The sequence below is a fragment of the Physeter macrocephalus genome, chromosome 11 (genome assembly GCF_002837175.3).
Source record: "Physeter macrocephalus isolate SW-GA chromosome 11, ASM283717v5, whole genome shotgun sequence".
Taxonomy (NCBI): domain Eukaryota; kingdom Metazoa; phylum Chordata; class Mammalia; order Artiodactyla; family Physeteridae; genus Physeter; species Physeter macrocephalus.
In genome coordinates, this window is record NC_041224.1 from 95,492,605 (window position 1) to 95,515,309 (window position 22,705).

Below are 22,705 nucleotides of genomic sequence, written 5' to 3' on the forward strand. Positions count from 1 at the left end.
AAGCAGCGTCTCCGAGAGCTTTCTAACTTCTAACCTGGCCTGTTTGTTCACCATGTCTGGTGCACAGCTATTGTCTGGGTATCTGCTTTCACTCTGTGCCTAGGGATTTCTTTTGCCTTTTATCTCTGTTAGTAATACAGTGTTCCATGTATTGCTTATACTCAGCTCACCTCCATTTTTTCAAGTTTCAGTGTCCACATATAAAGTTTTATTTAATTAAATTAATTAATTAATTATTTTTGGGCTGCATCATGTCTTAGTTGCGGCAGGCAGGATCTTCTGTTGCGGTGCACAAGATCTTCAATGGGGCGCACGGGCTTCTCTCTAGTTGTGGCGTGCAGGCTCCAGAACACATGGGCTCTGCAGTTTGCTGCACGCAGGCTCTCTAGTTGAGGTGTGCGGGCTCAGTAGCTTTGACATGAACTTAGTTGCCCCATGGCACGTGGGATCTTACTTCCCTGACTAGCGATTGAACCCGCATCCCTTGAATTGGAAGATGGATTCTTTACCACTGGACCACCAGGGAAGTCCTACCACACGTAAAGTTTTATTGGAACACTGCCACATTTTAAGGGAAAAGATGCCTGTATAGAATATATAGTTGGTTGGCAAGCTTCATTGACAGGTTCTCAAACCATCGTGGTCCATCATGGGTCCCATGTGGGTCCTCTTCCTAGAATTTACTCAGATCCTGGACAAAGAAATTTGCTCATGTCTATTTAATGTGTTCACCAAACCACTTGAACCCCAGGATTGAAGTAGTCATCTGTAAACTAGGGCATATGACTCCTTTCAAAGACTTGGTGGAATCCTCAACTTTGTCTATTTCCAAACTAGATTTTTTTTAAATTTATATTTTATTTTTGGCTGTGTTGGGTCTTCGTTGCTACGCGTGGGCTTTCTCTAGTTGCGGTGTGCGGGCTTCTCATTGCGGTGGCTTCTCTTGTTGCATAGCGTGGGCTCTAGGTACATGGGCTTCAGTAGTTGTGGCATGAGGGCTCAGTAGTTGTGGTTTGTGGGCTCTAGAGTGCAGGCTCAGTAGTTGTGGCTCACGGGCTTCGTTGCTCCATGGCATGTGGGATCTTCCCAGACCAGGGCTCGAACCCGTGTCCCCTGCCTTGGCAGGAAGATTCTTAACCACTGCGCCACCAGGGAAGTCCTCCAAACTAGATTTTATTCTCCTGGTAGACTGAGCTATTTCCTGCATGTCTTAACAAAGTTCTTTCCATTGAGCATTTAGTCTCATTCCTTCCCAATCACTTCCACATCTCCATGCCCAGGAGCCTCTGTGAAGAGCACATTCCCTCGAGTCTTATGGATCTTGATTCACATCCTGACTCTATTTCTTCCTAGTTGTGTCACCTTTGGCAAACACTTTATTTGTCTGATCCTCTTTTTCCACACCCTTTCCCCTCCACTATGGCTGAAATGCTCTTGTGTTTCATCACCTGCAGGGCCATGATCCTCTGACCAGCAGTGCCCTAAATGATCCAGGGCTTAGATCCAGGGCTGAGAGTAAAACCAAGATCCAGGTCTATTTATGCCCCCTAACCTATGTCTGATTCAATTTGAACCAGCAATCTGAGTTTCACTCCAGAAATGATTCCCTGAGTGTGGAAACCCTTATCTCTAAAATGAAGCTAACCCTGACAAACCAAGCCAAACTCAGAAATGAAATCTCTGATCTGAGGACTGATTCTTCCAAAATTGGTGCTGATGTCTCCAACCCTGATTACTTCACCACATTCTCAGGACTTTCCTGGTTCTAACAGAGGGTTGATCCCAGCTGTGGGAATGATCTTAGTCCAAGACTAAAGACTAAAGTGGACCACCCTCTCCACATCCTTTGACCCTATTGACCTCAATGACCCCTGCTTCTTAGCTTAATATGGGAACCTTTTTCTTCAAGTGAATCTGCCCCCAAATCGGTTTGCTATGGTTCACAGGCTCCCTGAGAGGACAGATAGCCACCCCCCCTCCTCCGCCCCACTTTTCTCAGCTCAGAAATCAGCACTCTTGGGACAGGTAGCAGGAGTAGAAGCTGCAAAGAAATTGAATCAGAAAATGAGGACAGTGGTACCATTCTATAATTTTCTTTCTTTCTTTGCTTCTTCTTTAAAATTTATATTTCCTTTAGTAAGCACAAGACTCAGCTTAGGTTTATATTGTTTTGTTTTCTAATAGGTTTATATTGTTTTGTTTTCTAAACCGATCATGAGATAAGACGAGTCCCCCTCTCTGAAGACAGGCTAACTTTTCCACCCCAGAGTAAACAATCATTCAAACCACTAAGCATTCACCATACGTAAATGCCTTTTCAAATTTGCAGAGGGTATACTGGATTTGCTTCCATACATGTTTCATTTTTACACCTGTGTTCCAACCCTGCAACATTCAAATTGCTGGCATTTAAGAAATCATGCCTGGTCCCAGACTTCCCTGGTGGTCCAGTGGTTAAGACTCTTTGCTTCCATTGCAGGGGACAGGGGCTTGATCCCTTGTCTGGGAACTAAGATCCCACATGCCACGAGGTGCAGCCAAAAAGAAAAAAAAGAAAAAGAAAAACAGTCCCTAATGTTAAAAAGTAAGGAAATATTTCTTGACAAGGAACATGCTGACCCAATTGAGACAATCCAGGAACTGTAGTCAATGAACAAGACAAATAAAAGGCTAAGAATAACCACTCATGTAAATTACAGACTAACAGGAAGCTGGGATAATCTTACTAGAATAGTAAAAATAATTTGACAACTTTTACAAATGGAAACGTTCAATTCAATGTAGATGCTTAATTTGTACATACATAAACATATATATTAGCTTTACATCCTTTATATTTATTCAAGTTCTGCCTGCACATGATTTTTTTGTTTTTTGCAACTTTCTGAAGTTGCTCCCCCCACACACACACTCCCTCCACACCACGTGCCTTAGTCCCATTAACAGTATTCTTGACAGGAGAGCTCAGGTGTCTCTTCACATACCTCCAAAGCCTCGGCTGGGAAGGGAGGGCTATTATTTTTATCCAGAGCTCCCCGTACCTGAATAGAGAAAATATGAAGAAGTTTGGCCTCTACTGAATCCCGCCAGGTTCCCCCCACCGTACCCCGCCGCGTGGCATGCAGGATCTTTGTTCTGGAACCAGGGATCCGGATCGAACCCGTGCCCCCTGCAGTGGAAGCGCACAGTCCTAACCACTAGACCACCAGGGAAGTTCCAGAAGTAGTCTTTTCTTAAAACACAAAATATATTTTTCCCATAATCTAGGACAATTCATCTTATTAGTCAAGAATTTGGAACCTGGCCATGATTCTCCTTTAGGTACGTTCAAATCTTGACAGTGTAGTCAAGCCCTGAATGTGGAGCCAGGGGATAGCCCTCATTCAACACGACCTGCCCACGGTGATCAGGAGTTTGAGCCACAAGAGGGACACTAGGCAGTATGAACCAATTTGCTCTGCCTCCTAGGGGAGCGCTTCCTGACAAAAGCTCCAGCCCTTCAGTGACGTTATGGGGGCGGGGCGGGGCGTTCCAAGTGGAACCCGCCCCTCTGCCGCTGGCCGCGCCCCTTAAAGCCCCGCCCAGTCGGTGGGGGGAGGCTGCGGTTTCCATGGGGACGATAAACAGCGCCAAGTTTTCTCCCCTGTCACTTCAGTTACCCGTGTCATACCCATGATATGATGATATCCCCTGAGCATTGGAAGCCAGAGTGTGAGGAGCCAGTGCTGGTGAGCCGGAGTTCGAGCAATGGGGTCCGAAGTCGGCCCCTGGGGTGGGAGTGGTCCTGGGTGACCTGCCCAAAGAGAGGTGGAGTTCCAAATTAAAGGACCTCAAGCCAAATTCACCGGGCGCCAAGGACTGTTGGGGGTTAAACACTAATACTTAGGGAAGGAGTTGGGAGTTGAGTAGGGCAGATGGGACAGAGCCAGGACTAGGGGAAGACCAAGGACCTGGGGGGACTCAGTAGAGGCCAAACTTCTTCATAATTTCTCTATTTAGGTACGTTGGGAGCTCTGGATAAAAATAATAGCCCTTCCTGGGCTTCCCTGGTGGCGCAGTGGTTAAGAATCCGCCTGCCAATGCAGGGGACACGGGTTCGAGCCCTGGTCCCGGAAAATCCCACATGCGTGGAGCAACTAGGTTCGTGCGCCACAAGTGCTGAGCCTGTGCTCTAGAGCCCGTGAGCCCGCGTGCCGCAACTGCTGAGACCCGTGTGCCTGGAGCCCGTGCTCCACAAACGAGAGAGGCCACCACGGTGAGAAACCCGTGCACTGCAACGAAGAGTGGCCCCCGCTCGCCGCAACTACAGAGGGCCCGCGTGCAGCAACGAAGACCCAACACAGCCAAAAATAAATAAAATAAATAAATTAAAAAAAAAATAATAGCCCTTCCTGCCCAACCGAGGCTTTGGAGGTATGTGAAGAGACACCTGAGCTCTCCTGTCAGGAATACTGTTAATGGGACTAAGCCACCTGGTGTGGAGGGACTGGGAGGAAAACTTCATCTACCCTCTTAAGTTTGGTATTTGGGAGCCTGTGAACTCAGTTGAAAAAAGATTGACAGGAGAAAAGGAATACAAATTTATTAATATTTTTTACATGCATAGGAGTTCACAGAAAAGAGGTAACTCACAGAAGCCATTAGGCTTGGGAGTTTATATATCTTTCTTAACAAAGAAAGGGCTTGGGCTTCAAGGGAGATCATTTGTGGGGAAGTAACTAGGAAATATATGGGGGAACTAATGGAAGATAAGGGCTATTTTTTTTTTAGTAACATTTGTTTATGCAGGGTCATCTTGGTGCTGGCTTTATCTCTGGTGATAAGGTCACTCTCCTCGTCCTGGTCCAGGAGAGGGAGGGAGGAAATGTATGTCACCTTCACAAAAGGAAATATATGGAGGAAATATATGTCACCTTCACGAAAGGAAATATATGCCGTGATTTTGGAGAGATAAGGGCAGAGAACCCTTCCTATATCTGTTGATTATGAATTGCCTTTAGCTCAAAATAATCCTTATGCTAAAATGGCATATTTTGGGGTGTTATATCCTGATTCCCTTCATGGCACTATTTTCTAATATAATTTTTATTTTACTCAAAATTATACATGCTCTCAGTTTAAGGAAGCAATATTTCAACAAATTTGTGACTAAGAAAATGGCATTTACTACCAAGAAAATGTTGGGTCCCAAGTGTTCCCCATTCACAATTCCAGAGGAGACTTTCAATTCTGGAGCTCACTCTTTTTTATCAACCTCCATATCTCTCTTGACATGCCAATCATGATACTTTTGGGCTCTCAGGATTAAGTGATATCCTACTGACTCCCACTTAGGAACAAACCCTCTTTCACAACCACCACAAGGACTACCTTAATTCATACCCAGACCCCTCCTCCCAAAACAGTTGTATCACAATTTTGGTTAAGTCAGTATTCAGGGTTGACCTCAGTGTAACTATGTAATTTCTAATCGGAGCAGAGCTGTATCATTTTCTAGGACAGGGGTAGACACACTTTCTGTAAAGGACCAGATAATATATGTTTCAGGTTTTGTGGGCCATCTGGTCTCTGTAGCAAGTACTCAGCTCTGCTGTGGCAACATGAAAGCAGCCAGAGACAAGTGGCAACGTTCCAATAAAACTTTATGGACACTGAAATATTAATTTCAAATAACTTTCACATGTCACAAAATATTATTATTCTTGATTTTTATGACCACTTAAAAATGTAAAAACCATTCTTAGGTCAGAATGATACAAACAAGCACTGGGACAACCATAGTTTGCTGACTACTAGTAAAAGCTATTAGCAGATTATTGCCTTAGATCCCTTTATCTCATCAAATTACTGTGAATCTCTATGAACAAAAATGTATCTTTCATTACATGGAGGTGGTTATATTCAAAGATAAATTATTTTGAACTTCAAAACATAAAGCCCATATCTGAAATGCAATATTTTGGGACCTAATTATTCAAACACTACTAGATCCATTCAGTAAAAACGTACAGTGAAAATAGAAAACAACAACAGCAACACACACACACACAAACTTAACAGTTTACCCTGAATAGTTACTGAAAATTTTGACATAGCCAACTAATACAAATACAACAACAACAAAAAAAATCCCACAAAACAACCCTGATATATGTTAATAAGATATGGAATGAGAGCATTACATTCAAGACAAATTATCTTTAATTTTAAAGCATCTTTGTACCCTCAAAGAAAGATTTTCATATATGTTGTTTTCTTGGGAAATTGGATGCCTAGGAAAAGCTTGTATAACTTAAGTGACATGGTGTAAGATAAATTATTACAATATCCTTGCCTTTATGATTACTATAGGTTCTGGTTAAAGTAGTTCTGGGATCGTTAAACTATGTCACTTAATTTGTTTTAGTTTTGCTGCCTTTTTATTAGTGTGACAAAAAGTGTATGTATGTGTGTATTTATGACAAGAACAGAACCTTTCAGTAAATTTACTCAATTCTGTCACCCTTTTATCACTCTGAAAATAAATTAATGTCATATTCCTTTTTTCTTCCTCATCATGTTAAGAGCTTATCTTCTCTATTTCCACTAATTTTCCTTCATCCCATTTTTCCTTTCACTCTTGTCTGCTCATTTCCCCTTCTTCTTATTTTGTCTCGTGCCTGGAAGGTCATTAGACTCTTCTATAACCCAACTCCACTTGCCCTTCCACAGAGGTCACAAGTCCTTGCTTTCTTCATGCCGTGTCTCCATTTCTTTCACTCAATTCTCCCTTTCTTCTTTTTTCTTCCTGCAAAGTAACAAGTATTGAGTTCTCCTCTTTTTCACTCTCTACCTTCAGTTGTGGCCTTAATGAAACAATAAGGCAGTTTGGGAAACTTTAGGTAAAGATAGCACATCCATTTAATCCCTCGCAGCCTTTTTTGGGTCTCCCTGGTTTTTTATCCACATGATTACCCCCACCTAGCCAAGTCTTTTAGGTCACTGTTCTTTCTTTTATTACTTTATTCATAGAGTTATTTTCCCACTTCTACTACCTTCCCTTTGTCATTTTCTCTTCTCCAGAAGTACCCGTTGGTTTCAGGCTGAAACCACACTTTTCAGGCAATATACTGTTGCAGCTAAGAACCTCAGACATATCTGTGTTGAAGCCAGCTCTGTCACTTTTTAGCTGTGTGACTAGGCAAATCTTGTAAACTCTTTGACCCACTGTCAAAGAGATAATACATTTGGGGTTAATGGATTTTCTCATGGGCTCACTGCCTAAGCCCTTTCAATCATCAGCAGCTCAGCTTTGTCAGTCCCCACATCTCTCAAAAGCTTAAGCTCCTCTGTATCTCTATCCTCTGCCATTCTCATCCTGAGTTCCTGAGCTGCCTTCTGTTCTGAGATCATCAGTCCCCACCTTTAGAGCTTCATGTATAAAGGCCATAAATTATATCCTTGGAACATATTAATATAGAAATAGCTCATATATAATTCCATTACATTACAATTTCTCTGGCCCAAGACAATACTACCAAATCCACATGCATTGTTAGGTAAGGAATTTATTGCATTGAAATAGTTTTTAAAAAGTTTAAAAAAAAAATTAGGGCTTCCCTTGTGGCACAGTGGTTAAGAATCCACCTACCAATGCAGGGGACACGGGTTCAAGCCCTGGTCTGGGAAGATCCCACATGCTGCGGAGCAACTAAGCCCCTGTGCCACAACTACTGAGACCACGTGCCACAAATACTGAAGCCCGTGCACCTAGAGCCCATGCTCTGCAACAAGTGAAGCCACCGCAATGAGAAGCCCGCGCACCGCAACTAAGAGTAGCTCCTGCTTGCCGCAACTAGAGAAAGCCTGCACACAGCAACAAAGACCCAATGCAGACAAAAATAAATAAAAAAAAAATTTTTAAAAAGTAAATGAAATTTTAAGGTAGGCATCTTGGCAGCCTCTTGGATCAATGGCGCATACTGAGCAAGAGCTAAAGAGGAAACAATACAAAAGAGTTGTACTCCCTCTCTTTTACCTGCTAGTTTTTGAACACAGAACTTAAACAGATACTTAGTTTTTGAAGTAGTTAACTTAATCAATAAATCAAATATTTGTAACAACACCATGCATTTGTATGGCACTTGATAATTGATAAAGTAGTTTCACATATATTTTCTTGTTTAATTCTTGCAACTACCTAATCAGGGAAATTTTTTCATCACAGTTATAGATGAGAAAATTGAGGCTGAGAGACTCTATGAGACTTACCTAATTCTTTGCAGGTAGGAAGTGGTGAAATCAGGATTCAAATCGCTGGCATTCGGAGTTCCATAGTCTCCACGTGTCACACAGCCTCCCAAAAGCATAGGCTAAACTGAAGAAGATAAGATTTGTCTTTGGGCTTTTTTAGCTGCCTTTTTCCAGCCCTTTGTTTCTCACCATTCCTATCTGTGTTGGAAACCATGATGTGCAGCCCAAATCCCCCTTCAGGAATGAAGGACTTACTTCCCTAGCTGCTGGCAGTGCTGCTGGCTGCATTGCCTTAGCTGGAAGGGAATAATTGCCTCTGCTGAAGAGGCCTGCCTTGCTCAAGGTGACCCCTCTTGCCATGGCTGCCACATCTAATGACTGATCAATGTGAGGATATAAAGGCCTACCCACCCTGGTCCCAATTCTGAAGAGCAAGTCCAGCTTCAGAAATCCCCAGGGAGTTGGCTGAGTCCTTCATTCAGATTGCATTGCAGCTCACCTTCTCCCTCAGCCTAGTGATGTTTCTTTCCCATTCTTTCCCCCTCCTACAGGTATTGATCCCAAGAAATCTCCCTAATAAACCTGTATGCTAATCTCTGCTTTAGTCAGTTTCTTTTGAAACCCAACCTTTAACACCATGTACAATTCATAGAACTTGGATTTCAGGCATCTGTTAAACTAATCCCTACTACAAGGTAATCTGATAGGAAGTTATCCTCGTCAAATATAACTTGCATTTTAAGAAGGCCTCAGGCTGAAAACTCTAAGATCCCTAGAAAGAAGCCTCTGATGATGAAATAAATATAAGTGCTAGTTTCTAACCTGGATTTGTAAATTAATGTGGGACCAATGCATATTTTGTGAGTTGATTTTTTAAGATTGTATTTTAAGAACCATTTATAAATTTCAACTACAATAATTTGTATCGTGTAATATTTTAGTCTTTTCTGAGTTTTTTCCATACATTTTAAGCATCCATGATATGGCAGGCAGCCACTGTGTGCTATGTATACAAAGCTGAGACAGACTTCCTGCTCTCAAGAAGCTCACAGCCTAGCAGGGTTAACAGGCATCTAAATAACTCCATCACATGATAAGTGCTGGGCCAGAGGCATTTAAAGTGCAATGAAAACACAGAACAATTCCACCTGTTGGAGAATGAGAGACTTATATATGACTCAGAGGGAGTCATATATAAGCTGATCCGTAAAGAATCAGTCAAAATCTCTTTATAGAAAGAGTTGTGGTGAAGGAGGTGGGCACTCCAGGCCAAGGGACTAACCTATGTGAAAGCACAGAACTATGAGATGGCATGGTGTGTGGAAAACACAGTGTGGATAGTTTAAGAAGAGGGGTGGCAAGGGAGATAAGACTAGCAAAAATCATTTCAAGCTAGGTTGAGAAGGGCTTTGAATGCCATGCTTAAGGGTTAAGTTTTATCCTAGAGCAGTTGTCTAATACATTTAGGTAAGAGTCACATGACCAGATTTATCCTTAAGAATAATTCTGGCAGGAGGACAGAGGATGATATGAGCAAGGGAGAGGAAATAAGGAGACCAACTAGGAAGGCTGCTTTTCCCTAATCTCGATGAGGAATATCAAGGGTTTGTACCAGGCAGGAGGAATTATGTAGGCCCTACTGTCATCCTATATAAGAAAATAATCCCAGAGAATGAGATCAGTTAAAATGGAATCACCCAGGGGTTCTTAACTCTGATTGCTCATTAGGCTCACGTGGGGAGGTTTAAAAAAATGAAAATTCGGGTCCCACCCCTTTCTAATTAAATCAGAATCACTAGAATGAGGCCTGGCATTGGAAGTTTTAAAAAGATCCCAGGTGATCCTAATGTGTAACCAGGGTTGAAAGCCTCCAGCCTAACCCATATATGAGGATTCTAAGGAAAACTGTTCTGAGCATGGCTGTCCCAACTGACTGTGTCATCCTGGGGCATCCAGAAAGTGTCAGTTGTTAATGCGCCAAACAGTAAAATGGCACCTGAAAAATGACCTTGTAGCTTATTTGCTCACAAAGTTACTGTGAACTGATGTTAATTGAAAAAAGTGTGTCTTTGCATAAGAATCAAAGAAATTCATAATCTTATTCTAAACTAGGCCAAACCACACCTTGGTCTAGATAAGAAAAGAGCAATGATAAATCATAAGTTTATATCTATTTTATCTGGTTCATGCCCTGTAAAATGTCTAATATAAATGTGCTAGGATGTTAAATGTGTGCCAGATACCTGATGAAGACATTTATATTATATAAATGGTAAAAGAGACTTAAATTTCTTTTTTTAAAAAAATAGGTAAGAGAGTGAAGTGGCTAAAGGCACAATTTTTGAAGCTAGTCAGAACTAGGTTTTTTTTTTTTTTTTTTTTTGCGGTACGCGGGCCTCCCACTGTCTTGGCCTCTCCCGTTGTGGAGCACAGGCTCCGGACGCGCACAGGGCTCACGGGCCCAGCCGCTCCGCGGCATGTGGGATCCTCCCAGGCCGGGGCACGAACCCGTGTCCCCTGCATCGGCAGGCGGACTCTCAACCACTGCACCACCAGGGAAGCCCCCAGAACTAGGTTTTGAATCCAGGTTTTATTACTTAGTAATTGCAGGTTTGAACAAGCAACCTCACTTGTTCAAGCTTTAATTTCCTTGTCTGTACAATGGTGATAATGAGAACAAAATTGTGGGATTGTTTTGAGAGTTATTTTAACATACTTTAACATGCATCTAAAACCTTTCACACAGTAGTTGACATTTCTATGTATATGTCTTGATTCCTGCACTTAAGGAACTAACATATTAGAGCTGTATAGCTACTAGTTCCTCCAAGGGGAGGGAAAGATCCCACCACAACTGGCTAGATCAGGGAAAACATTATCAAGGAAGCTTTTTGATCTGGATAGATTGGGTATCTATCTACTATCTACCTAGCTGGGTATTCAGTATTTTTTCTATCTTAAAAAAGAGGTAGGGGGGCTTCCCTGGTGGCACAGTGGTTGAGAGTCCGCCTGCCAATGCAGGGGACACGGGTTCGTGCCCCGGTCCGGGAGGGCCCCACATGCCGCGGAGTGGCTGGGCCCGTGAGCCATGGCCGCTGAGCCTGCGTGTCCGGAGCCTGTGCTCCGCAACGGGAGAGGCCACAACAGTGAGAGGCCCGCGCACCGCAAAAAAAAACAAAAAAAAGAGGTAGATTAAAAAATTTTTTAAACAAGTAAGAAATATTAATTGTAAGAAAAACTAGAAAATACACAAAGTAGAAAATAAAAATTTCCGGGACTTCCCTGGTGGTGCAGTGGTTAAGATGCGCTCCCAATGCAGGGGGCCCGGGTTCGATCCCTGGTCAGAGAACTAGATCCCACGTGCATGCCGCAACTAAGAGTTCGCATGCCACAACTAAGGAGCCTGCCTGCCGCAACTGAGACCTGGCACAGCCAAATAAATAAACAAATAAATACTGAAAAAAAAAATCTTCCCAAGTCAATAAGAATGCCTCTACGACAGTAGCTCTCAAATTGTCGTCTCGAGGTCCTTTTATACCTTTTTTTTTGTTGTTGGGTGAGCCACGTAGCATGCCAGATCTTAGTTCCCCAACAAGGGATTGAACCCACGCCCCCTGCAGTGGAAGCACAGAGTCTTAACCACTGGATGGCCAGGAAAGTCCAAGGTCCTTTTATACTCTTAAAAATTAGTGAACTTGATTCTTGAGGTGCTAGCCTGCTGTGTTTTCCCCTTTGCCAGGCAAAGATTAAAGCCATTTTTCTTGGGACTTCCCTGGCGGTCCAGTGGTTAAGAATCAGGCTTCCAATGCAGGGGATGTGGGTTTGATCCCTAGTCGGGGAACTAAGATCCCACACGCCATGGGGGCAACTAAGTCCGTGTGCCACAATTACTGAGCCCACGCTCTCTGGAGCCTGTGTGCTGCAACTACTGAGCTGGTGTTCTGGAGCCTGCGCGCCACAACGAAGAGCCCGTGCGCCACAACGAAAGATCCCGCATGCTGCAACTAAGACCTGATGCAGCCAAATAAATAAATAAATAAATTTTTAAAAAGAAGAAAAAGTGCTTCCCTGGTGGTGCAGTGGTTGAAATCTGCCTGCCAATGCAGGGGACACGGGTTCGAGCCCTGGTCTGGGAAGATCCCACATGCCGCGGAGCAACTAGGCCCGTGAGCCACAACTACTGAGCCTGCGTGTCTGGAGCCTGTGCTCCACAACAAGAGAGGCCGCAATAGTGAGAAGCCCACACACCGCGATGAAGAGTGGCCCCTGCTTGCCACAGCTAGAGAAAGCCCTCACACAGAAACGAAGACCCAACACATCAAAAATAAATATATAAATTAATAAACTCCTACCCCCAACATCTTCTTAAAAAAAAAAAGAAAAAAAAATTAGGGAACTCCAAGTTCTTCTGTTTATGTAGGTTATATCTATTGATATTTATTGTATTAGAAACTAAAACTGAGGAAAATTTAAAAATATCAATGTCTAAAATAACAATTACCAGCCCAATAATGTTAAAATAAATAAAATTGTAAATGAAAAATAGATTATCCAAAACAAACAAAAAGTGTGGCAATGCTTTACATTTTTGCAAATCTCCTTAATAGAAGACAGCTGGGTTCTCACGTCTCTATCTTCATTCCATCTACTGTGATATGTTGTTTTGGTTCAAGTATATGAAGAAACTCTGGCCTCACACAGATACATAGTTGGAAAAGGGAGGAGTATTTTAATAGTGTTTTCAGATAACTGTGGATATTATTCTTTGAATCTACATCAGAACTAGGCCAATAGTAAAATCTTAAAGATCAATTCAATATGGAATCTGAAATTTTTGTACTCCATAACATTAAATTCTACTGGTCTATTTAGCAATGTGAACAGATCTTTTACCCATGCTAGATTTCATAACATCCTGCATTTGTCATTTGGAAAATATTGGTTCATTGACTTATACAGATCTTCTAAATGTCAATACTTTTCATTACACAATACCCCCAAAAAGCACGTTTTAATATCCCACCAAATTCACTGGGACTTTGTCAAACTCACAGTGGCAGAAACAAGTTCTCCACAAAACATTCACTTGAAAGCTTGAATTTTATTGTAGACAAAAACTGTTGTCTTCCTTGATGAGAATGGCTTATTTGTTCATATTTGAGAAAATGCCTGCCTTCTCATTCTATCTTTCACTTGCTCCAGAATCTCATAACCCTAGAATATCTGTCAGTTGTTTTAAGTAAATGTGGTGTTCCATGAAAATGGTGGCTGGTTCAGCTAGCAACTCCATCACAGAAGTGCTTCTCTTCAAGTCAACGATCATACTTTGGATACAGCAGAAAAGCTTTATGTGTGCTTCCCATTTCATCATACAGAATATTTAAAAGACTCACAGGTTGAGATTTAATAAAATTAATAATTTTTACTGTTTCATCAAGAACATTGTTAAGAGAAACAGGCCCCCCCACCGGCTCCCTGCCTTTTTCAAGTGCAAGGGAATGGTGGTGAAGAAATTACTAGTGACTTTGGTGCCTAGTTGTTTTTGGTTTCACTGCCTTTACTTTGTGCTGCAGCCAGCAGTTTCATCCACCGTTGCCTCTGCAACAGTAATTACAAATACCAACATGGTTGTTTAAAAAGACACATAACTTCTTTGCCATTACCATAAAAAGTTTTTACCTCACAAACTTTTCTTGGGAACTGTCATGGGGTCTGTGGACCACACTTTGAGAACCAATGTTCTAAAATATTTTTAAAGGCTACAGAGTACTACATTGTATGTATGACCACAGTTTATTTAGCCAGTGTCCTTTATTGAGGGCATTTGAGTTGTTTCTAATTTCTCTCCATTGCCAGTAATGATGTAGTTAAAACTTCACTTGCACCCTGAATTATTTCTCTAGGATACATTCTTAAAAATGGAATTGCTAGGCCAAAGAGTATGCATTAAAAAAAAAAAAAAAAAAAGAATCCGGAAGGTTGCCACATTGCTTTCCTGCAGGTTTACCAATTTACACTTGCATTTTACATAACAATATGAGTATCCTTCCAGTTTATCAACAATGGTGATTATCTTTAAGAAAACAAATAAACAAAAAAACTCACCAAATTTACAGGCAATAAATGGAATCCATTTTTCTTTAATTTGCATTTATTTGCTTACTAGTTAGGTTTTTTTTCATATATTTATAAAAATTGATGAGTATTTTGTTTTTTAATAAATTTATTTATTTATTTATTTTTGGCTGTGGTGGGTCTTTGTTGCTGAGCGTGGGCTTTCTCTAGTTGCGGTTAGTGGGGGCTGTTCGTTGCGATGCGCAGGCTTCTCATTGTGGTGGCTTCTCTTGTTGCGGAGCATGGGCTCTAGGCATGCAGGCTTCAGTAGTTGTGGCATGTGGGCTCAGGAGTTGTGGCTCACGGGCTTAGTTGCTCCGCGGCATGTGGCATCTCCCTGGGCCAGGGCTCAAACCCGTGTCCCTGCATTGGCAGGCAGATTCTTAACCACTGTGCCACCAGGGAAGTCCCCAAAATTGATGAGTATTTATGTATTTTGTCTATTTTTAAAATTGGAAGAGTCTTCTTTGGGATTTTATCCTTTGGTCTGTCATGAGTGAGTGTTGCATAAATTTCTACCCAGCTGTTGTTTACTTTTAAACTTTGTGTAACTTATTTTTATATGTAAGTTTTAAATTTTGATGAAATTACCTATCAGTCTTTTTATATTACCTGTCTATATTTCTGACATTTAGTATTTTCTATATTTTATATTTTCTGCCTTTTGTCATGCTTTAAAAAGCCTTCTCCACTCCAATATTATACAAATACATTTACTTATTTCTTTACTTTTTTAAAGCAGTTAATGCCTCAATTCATTATTTTTATATACTATTTGAGGTAAAGACCTAACTTAATCTTTCCCCAAATAGTTAACTACTATTAACTCTTTCCAGAGCGTTAGGAGCTTTATTTTTTTCCTTTTGTTAAAAAATACGTTTTAAAATTACTTCTTTTGTAAATAATTTACAACAATACAGAAAAAGGTAAAGTAGCTCTAGACCACCTCCCTGCTCTCCTGCTCCTCAGAGCTAACTATTAATAGTTTGCTCTCTTCCCTTTCAAGACTGTTACTTTCGCATTTAAAACGTAGGTAAGTGCCAAAACCATAGTTTGTGGCAACCTGATTGCATTTTCCTCCCACTTAATTTATCTTTATCTTTTCACACAGAGCTATTTTGTTCTCTTTTAAGAGCTACACGATGTTCCCTAATGCAGATGTACCACGTTTATTTCGTCTTTCCTCTGACGATGAATGACTAGGTTTCCCATTTCTCGTTACTTCTTCACCACCTCTCCAAAGAGCTGCTGAGGCTCAAGCTTTCTTGCGCGCATGTGCAAGTTCCCACAGGCTACGTTCCTAAAGAGAGCTTATCTTTGAGTATTTTTTCATTTTGTGGGCTCTGGGGAACCAATGCAGGTACTTAGGAAGGCAAAACACACCCAACAACCCGCCCTACCAGAAAGAGACCCAGAGCAGGTTCTCACTTAGCCCCGACAGTTTTCTTCCTTTCATAATGGACGCTGAACTTGTTTTTCACCTCGTAGATGCAACACTTCCCAGCACCGAAACGAGCTATACAACCACTCAGCCACCAAGCACCGTGACTAAGAAGTGAGGGGAAGAAACAGCCGCACCGGCCGTGACGGCTGCTTCCGGAAGCGAACCGGAAACCGCTGTTCGATTCTGCGTCAAACCCGACTTCAGGGGCCGTCGTAAAACTGTCGCCCTTCGTCTCTGGGACCGGCCACAGGTTCCCACTCGCCTCCGGCTGGGTGTCTGGAACTGCGGGTGTCAGTTTCCCTCAAGATGGCGGAGGTGGAGGCTGGGGACGCTGAGAGGATGGAAGTCAGCACGGAGTTACCCCAGACTCCACAACGACTGGCGTCTGTAAGTCCGTGTAGGCTAGTTGCTTTTGTCCCCCCGAGTCCTTCCCTACCGTGTTCAGGAGGATGTGGGGATTCACCCCTTACGGTGGCTCTGGGGAGCGGGAGTCGTATGGATTGATCTGAAAGGAAGCCACAGAATAAAGTTAGTCATCACCCACATTCCTGCCGGCCAAGTCTCCGGTGTATAATGACTTTGTCATTTATTAGCCGTGACGAGTTCAAGCTTGTCTCTATCCTGAAATAGAAAGAACTGGTAATGTTATTAGATGGTCTGGTGTAGGGGTTTAGAGGAAGAGCCATTTTCCTATATACGTAGTGTTAACCCCTCCTAGACGATAGGCGTCCCGGACGCAGCACCTAGTGTTGTATTGCATAGCTGGCTGGGTGGGGCCTGATAGTGACAGGGCATGCTGCCACTGTCAACTCACGTCAAGATGTGGGGTGTAGGAGTTGTAGTCCTTCGTTGTAGTATATTGAGAACCCAGGCCTAATCCTCAGTGGAGAAATCTGTCGTTGCTTTTTACAGGTGAAGAACAGGCTTTCAGACATTTCAAGTCAGAGCGATACCATTAATTAATATCGGAATTTATACTTTGCCCTTGTATTTTGAAAACCAAAAAAAAAAAAAAAAAGGGAAGGCAGAGATAGTGAGTAAATTTGAGGCAATAGTCTGACTACAGGGAGAAAGCTGACTGAGGAGGATAAGAAGTAGGGGGCAACATTAGGGAATGTTCTGGATGTCCCCAGGCACCTAGTGCGGAGGTATATAGAAAATATTCAAATATTGGTCACTGCATGATATGAAGAGTTTTATTAATTTATCTTTATTGGTGCATATAGAAAGATGTGGGATATACACCTCTTTCTGAAGTTTCTTTGGTTGGTAGTTTTAATAAAATCATTTTTGAAGTGTTTTTTTTTTTTTTTTGGCGGTACGCGGGCCTCTCACTGTCGTGGCCTCTCCCGTTGCGGAGCACAGGCTCCGGACGCGCAGGCTCAGCGGCCATGGCTCACGGGCCCAGCCGCTCCGCGGCATGTGGGATCTTCCCGGACCGGGGCACAAACCCGTGTCCCCTGCATCGGCAGGCGGACTCTCAACCACTGCGCCACCAGGGAAGCCCATTTTTGAAGTATTTTAACCCTGCAGACACTTGAGCATTGTTTTTTTTTTTTGTTTTTTTGTTTTTGCGGTACGCGGGCCTCTCACTGTCGTGGCCTCTCCCGTTGTGGAGCACAGGCTCAGCGGCCATGGCTCACGGGCCTAGCCGCTCCGCAGCATGTGGGATCTTCCCGAACCGGGGCACGAACCCGTGTCCCCTGCATAGGCAGGCGGACTTTCAACCACTGCGCCACCAGGGAAGCCCATTTTTGAAGTATTTTAACCTTGCAGACACTTGAGCATTGTTTTTAATTTTTTTTGCGGTACGCGGGCCTCTCACTGTCGTGGCCTCTCCCGTTGAGGAGCACAGGCTCCGGACGCGCAGGCTCAGCGGCCATGGCTCACGGGCCTAGCTGCTCCGCGGCATGTGGGATCTTCCCGGACCGGGGCACGAACCCGTGTCCCCTGCATCGGCAGGCGGACTCTCAACCACTGTGCCACCAGGGAAGCCCCTTGAGCATTGTTTTATGAGAGAACAGTGTGAGCTCCAGAAAAGAGTCCACCTCAGGGACTGAAGAAACTGGCTGGGAGACAGAAATCAGGTGGGGAAGGAGTTGGACTAAGGGTTTGGCCATCAACTAGGGCAGTGCTTGCAACCATCCTCTACCCCAAGTAGCAATTCAACCTCATTTCACCATATTGAAGGGGGAAGCATGTGTTTGAGATGATAAGGAATGAGAAGATAGGGAAACTTTAGAAGCAGCTGAAACATCTGGTCTTAATGTAAAGCTGTGCTTTTTATGTCTTCTAAGGAGTGGAGAAACTGTGCTGTGGTCAGAAGTGTCATCGTAATTTTGTATTGCTAAAGATGACTAGTGTTTATTTAAAGCTTTGATATATTAATTCCTTCCAGGTGGTACCAAAAAACCTCATCAATCTGGATCTTACTTATTTGGAATTGGAGATAATGGTACAGGAATCCAGCTAGAATTATGTTGCAGACTCTTCAGTATTAGATTTCTTTGGGCAAGGTTTTGGGTTTTGCAAGATAGTAGGTAGATGACAAGAGAAGTGTAAAAGCCTCAGGTAACTCACACTCTAGAGACACAGGTAGGACAAGTGCTCAAATTTTAATACAAGATAGGGTGATGTAAGTGAATGAAGACCTGTGACTGGTGAGCCTCCTGATCACTCTTTTGGCTTGGCTCTCTCTATTTAAGGACTCGAGACATCTTCCTAGTTTCCTATTCTTTTTAAAAATACCACCTTCAATTTTATCCTGACAATGGAGTAAGACACTGGCTTTCCAGTTTACTTCTTCTCGATTAAGCAAAGCAAGCTCAGAGATTCTTTAACATTTGAATGATTTGAATCTTAAATCACCATTGGGAGGCAGGGGAAAACAAAATAGTAAATATGGGACAGTTACAGAGGTCTAAGAAATCTTACCAATTCCATTAGAGTCTTGTCCCTGGGTATTATATAGTTTCTGTTATCCTTAAATCAAACTTCTTTCTTAGACCCCAGGTCGTTTTTTTCTGTCATATTGAAATCAACAGGCATGAAGTCTCTCAAATTCCTGACATCACATAACATGCAATTAGAGTGAAATAATAGGTATGAATTATTGGACATTTATTAGAAGAGCCATTGCTTAAGAATCATTAGGGGAGTTGATTCTGTAGGTCTAGGGTGGGGGTCTGAGAATTTGCATTTTCACAAGCATGCACTGCAAATGAAGTCGTGGTCTGTGGGCCACAGAGTAAGATTTAGCCAGAGACATTTAGAAGTTCTCAGTATAGAGTTGACAGTTGAGGTTGTGGGGATGGATAATATCTTTGAGGAGGAAAGTCTGTGTTTGTGTGTGTGTTTATACATACACAGAGAGAAAGAGACAGTCACACAGAGAGGGAGCGAGGAAGAGAGGGAGAAGCGAGGAAGACAGGAATGATTGAATTTCAGAGATAGACAGTGGAGGAAGGAGCTAGAAAGGGAGCAGCCAAGCAGGTAGGAGGTGAGAGTAGTGCAGTGTCATAGGGTGTAGTTTCTAGGAGAGGGTAGTTTATTGGGTGTAGGAAGGTGAAGAGTGAGAAAAATTTGGAATTCATAGTATGTGGAGTGGTCTGACAGAACTTCTGCCTTCTGTCTTCATTAACTGGATTTTCTGTATTAAGTCCATCTCAAAAGATGCCTCCTGGTATGGTACTAAACTCTTTTCTTTTCCCTGTCTACATCCTCTGCCCATGTGATTTCATCCAGTTCTGTGGCTTTACATACCATCTGTATTCGTTCAGTTCCCAAATTTATATCACTGGGTCATCTCACTTTTGAGCTCCACAGTCACAGGTCTGTCTACCTACTTGACATATCCACTTGGATGTCTGAAAAGTGTTTCAAATGGAGGAGCAATTAGGAAGCTACTACAGTAACCAAGCCGTAGTTGCTGGTGGCTTGTACAAAAGCCATACCACTGGAGATGAAGAGAAGTGGTTGGATTGGGGAGAGATTTTGCAAGTATGGTAGAAGTAGAAAGATTTGTTTATGGTTTAGGCATGAGGGAAAAGGGAGGAAACAGATGACATCTGGATCCCCAGTTTTTGACTTAAGTATTCATGATTGTGGCTCTGTCATATACTGAGAGGAAAGACCAGGTTTTGGGAGGGCAAAGAAGGGAGACGTCAAGTTTTGTTATCCCTGTCTCAGTAGATGACACTTCCGTAATAGCTCTTGAACACAAACAATTCTGTCTGTCTCCACTCCATCTCTCTAGTGCTAGCCACCATCTGTTGACTAGGCAACTGCAGTGGCCTTTTAACTGGTCTCTTAAGCTTCTGTTTTTGCCCCTTCTAGTCCATTCTCCACAGAGCAGCCAGAGAAATCTTTGTAAGACTAAATCAGATCATGTTAATCTCTTGCCTAAATCCTTCAGTGGTTTCCCATCTACTTGGAATAAAATCTAAACTCATTACATGTTCTTCAAGATCCTGCCTGATCCGGCCCCTCCATCTCCCCTCATTTTCTGTTACTTTCTCTTCATTCACTTTTAGCCACGCTAGCTTCCCAAATAAGTCCAAGCTCTGTCTTACTTCCGGGCCTGTGCCTTTGCTTGCTGTTCCTTTTTCATAGAGTGTTTTTCCTCACTTCAGGGCCTGTGCCTTTGCTTGCTGTTCCTTTTTCATAGAGTGTTTTTCCTCTGCTTTTTCTTGATACTTACCTTGTCTAAAAGATGGGTTCCTTTTACCAGTCTCTGTCAAAGCACCCTGTTTATTTCCTCCACTGTACTTATTACAATCTGTGATTACTGTATTGTCTTTATTTACTTAAATGTCTGTTTCTCCTACCAGAATGTAAGTTCCATGAAGGCAAGGATCATGTCTGACTTGATCATGATCATTTCCTGATCATGTCAAGGATTTATGTGTATAGGGGATCTTTAAGAGATAACATAGTCTTTTTTTTTTTTTTTTGTGGTACGCGGGCCTCTCACTGTTGTGGCCTCTCCCATTGCGGAGCACAGGCTCCAGATGCACAGGCTCAGCGGCCATGGCTCACGGGCCCAGCCGCTCCGCGGCATGTGGGATCTTCCCGGACTGGGGCACGAACCCGTGTCCCCTGCATCGGCAGGCGGATTCTCAACCACTGCGCCACCAGGGAAGCCCTAACATAGGCTTTTTATAGTTGACTTTAAAATATTGAGATATAGAGGAAGGAATGAGAAGTTATATGCTATTTTCAGTGGAGGTGATTTTCCTTAGAAATCTGTATCTATTATTTTAGCCCAGAGCACAGCTTTCTGTAGTAAGAACATACTTAGAGTGAGAAAGCGAGGATGAAAACCAAAGTCTCTCTTTTAAAAAAAAAAAAAAAATTATTTATTTATTTTTGGCTGCATTGGGTCTTCGTTGCTGCGTGCAGGCTTCTCTAGTTGCAGCGAGTGGGGGCTACTCTTCGTTGCAGTGTGCAGGCTTCTCATTGTGGTGGCTTCTCTTACTGAGGAGCACGGGCTCTAGGCACGAGGGCTGCAGTAGTTGTGGCATGCGGGATCAGTAGTTGTGGCATGCGGGCTTAGTAGTTGTGGTGCACGGGCTTAGTTGCTCCGCGGCATGTGGGATCTTCCTGGACCCGGGATCGAACCCGTGTCCCCTGCATTGGCAGGCGGATTCTTAACCACTGCGCCATCAGGGAAGTCCCAAACCAAAGTCTCTTGAGTCCTGACTCAAGTGCTTTGTTGCCAGATCATAGCAGAGCTTAGTGACAGTTATTTTTCATCAGCATCTCCTAATTTCTATTGTAGGCAGCTAGGGAAAATTCTGATTTTCAGTACCAAATTCTATAGAGTCCGATGAAGTTAATTTCTAAAACTACAAGTCAAGAGTGACAGCTTCGGGCTTCCCTGGTGGCGCAGTGGTTGAGAATCCGCCTGCCGATGCAGGGGACACGGGTTCGTGCCCCAATCCGGGAAGATCCCACATGCCGCAGAGCGGCTGGGCCCGTGAGCCATGGCCGCTGAGCCTGCGCGTCCGGAGCCTGTGCTCCGCAACGGGAGAGGCCACAACGGTGAGAGGCCCACGTACCAAACTGCAAGTCAAGAGTGACAGCTTCGGGCTTCCCTGGTGGCGCAGTGGTTGAGAATCTGCCTGCTAATGCAGGGGACACGGGTTCAAGCCCTGGTCTGGGAAGATCCCACATGCCGTGGAGCAACTAGGCCCGTGAGCCACAACTACTGAGCCTGCGCGTCTGGAGCCTGTGCTCCGCAACAAGAGAGGCCGCGATAGTGAGAGGCCTGCGCACCGTGATGAAGAGTGGCCCCCACTTGCCCCAACTAGAGGAAGCCCTCGCACAGAAACGAAGACCCAACACAGCCAAAAATAAATAAATAAATAAATAAATTAAAATAAAAAATAAATTAAAAATAAAATAAAAGAGTGACAGCTTCAGTCCTACTAGTCTTTTATCTAGTAATTTATCTCGATGAGTGAGTGCTTGAGACTGACTGCTTATGTTTAATAACAGACATTGTCTTGCAAATAAAGAGGTTTTTGTCCTCAGTACTGCATAGAGTGTCTGTCTGGGTAGATATGTATATAAATCAGTGATGCAGGATGAACCAATGCAGTATCCTGCCTGTCCTTTCTTCGTGTGTGCTGGCTTTGAGGGTTACCTTAGATTTCTTTGAAGGTGTTAATCATATGTTGTGTTCTGTGAAACAATTTTCTTTAAGCTTTTCACTCAGATGGCTTAAAACAAACTATTAAGACCTCTATAGTCCCGAGTGATTTCTGTGAACTCCTATGTGTTCTTCTAAGATATTCTGGTTAACATGCCTCCTGTTGAAGAAACAAAAGTTATTTCATGAGTTTGTTTTTTTAAAGCATTTGGTACAATTTTTTTTTTTAATGTTGTTACACCCTTTAGTAAGCTAAGTGCTTA

The 22,705-nt window shown here is 42.9% G+C and overlaps 1 protein-coding gene across 1 annotated transcript in view; it reads left to right on the forward strand.

Moving 5' to 3' along the window:
- Positions 1 to 16,025: 16,025 nt before the first annotated feature.
- Positions 16,026 to 22,705, forward strand: part of UBR1 (ubiquitin protein ligase E3 component n-recognin 1) — a 167,912-nt gene continuing 161,232 nt past the window's right edge. Inside the window, exon 1 of the mRNA XM_007119577.3 lies at positions 16,026 to 16,177. Within this exon, the coding sequence (XP_007119639.2) occupies positions 16,097 to 16,177 (81 nt within the window). The 5' untranslated portion in view covers positions 16,026 to 16,096. The remainder of the gene's footprint in view (positions 16,178 to 22,705) is intronic.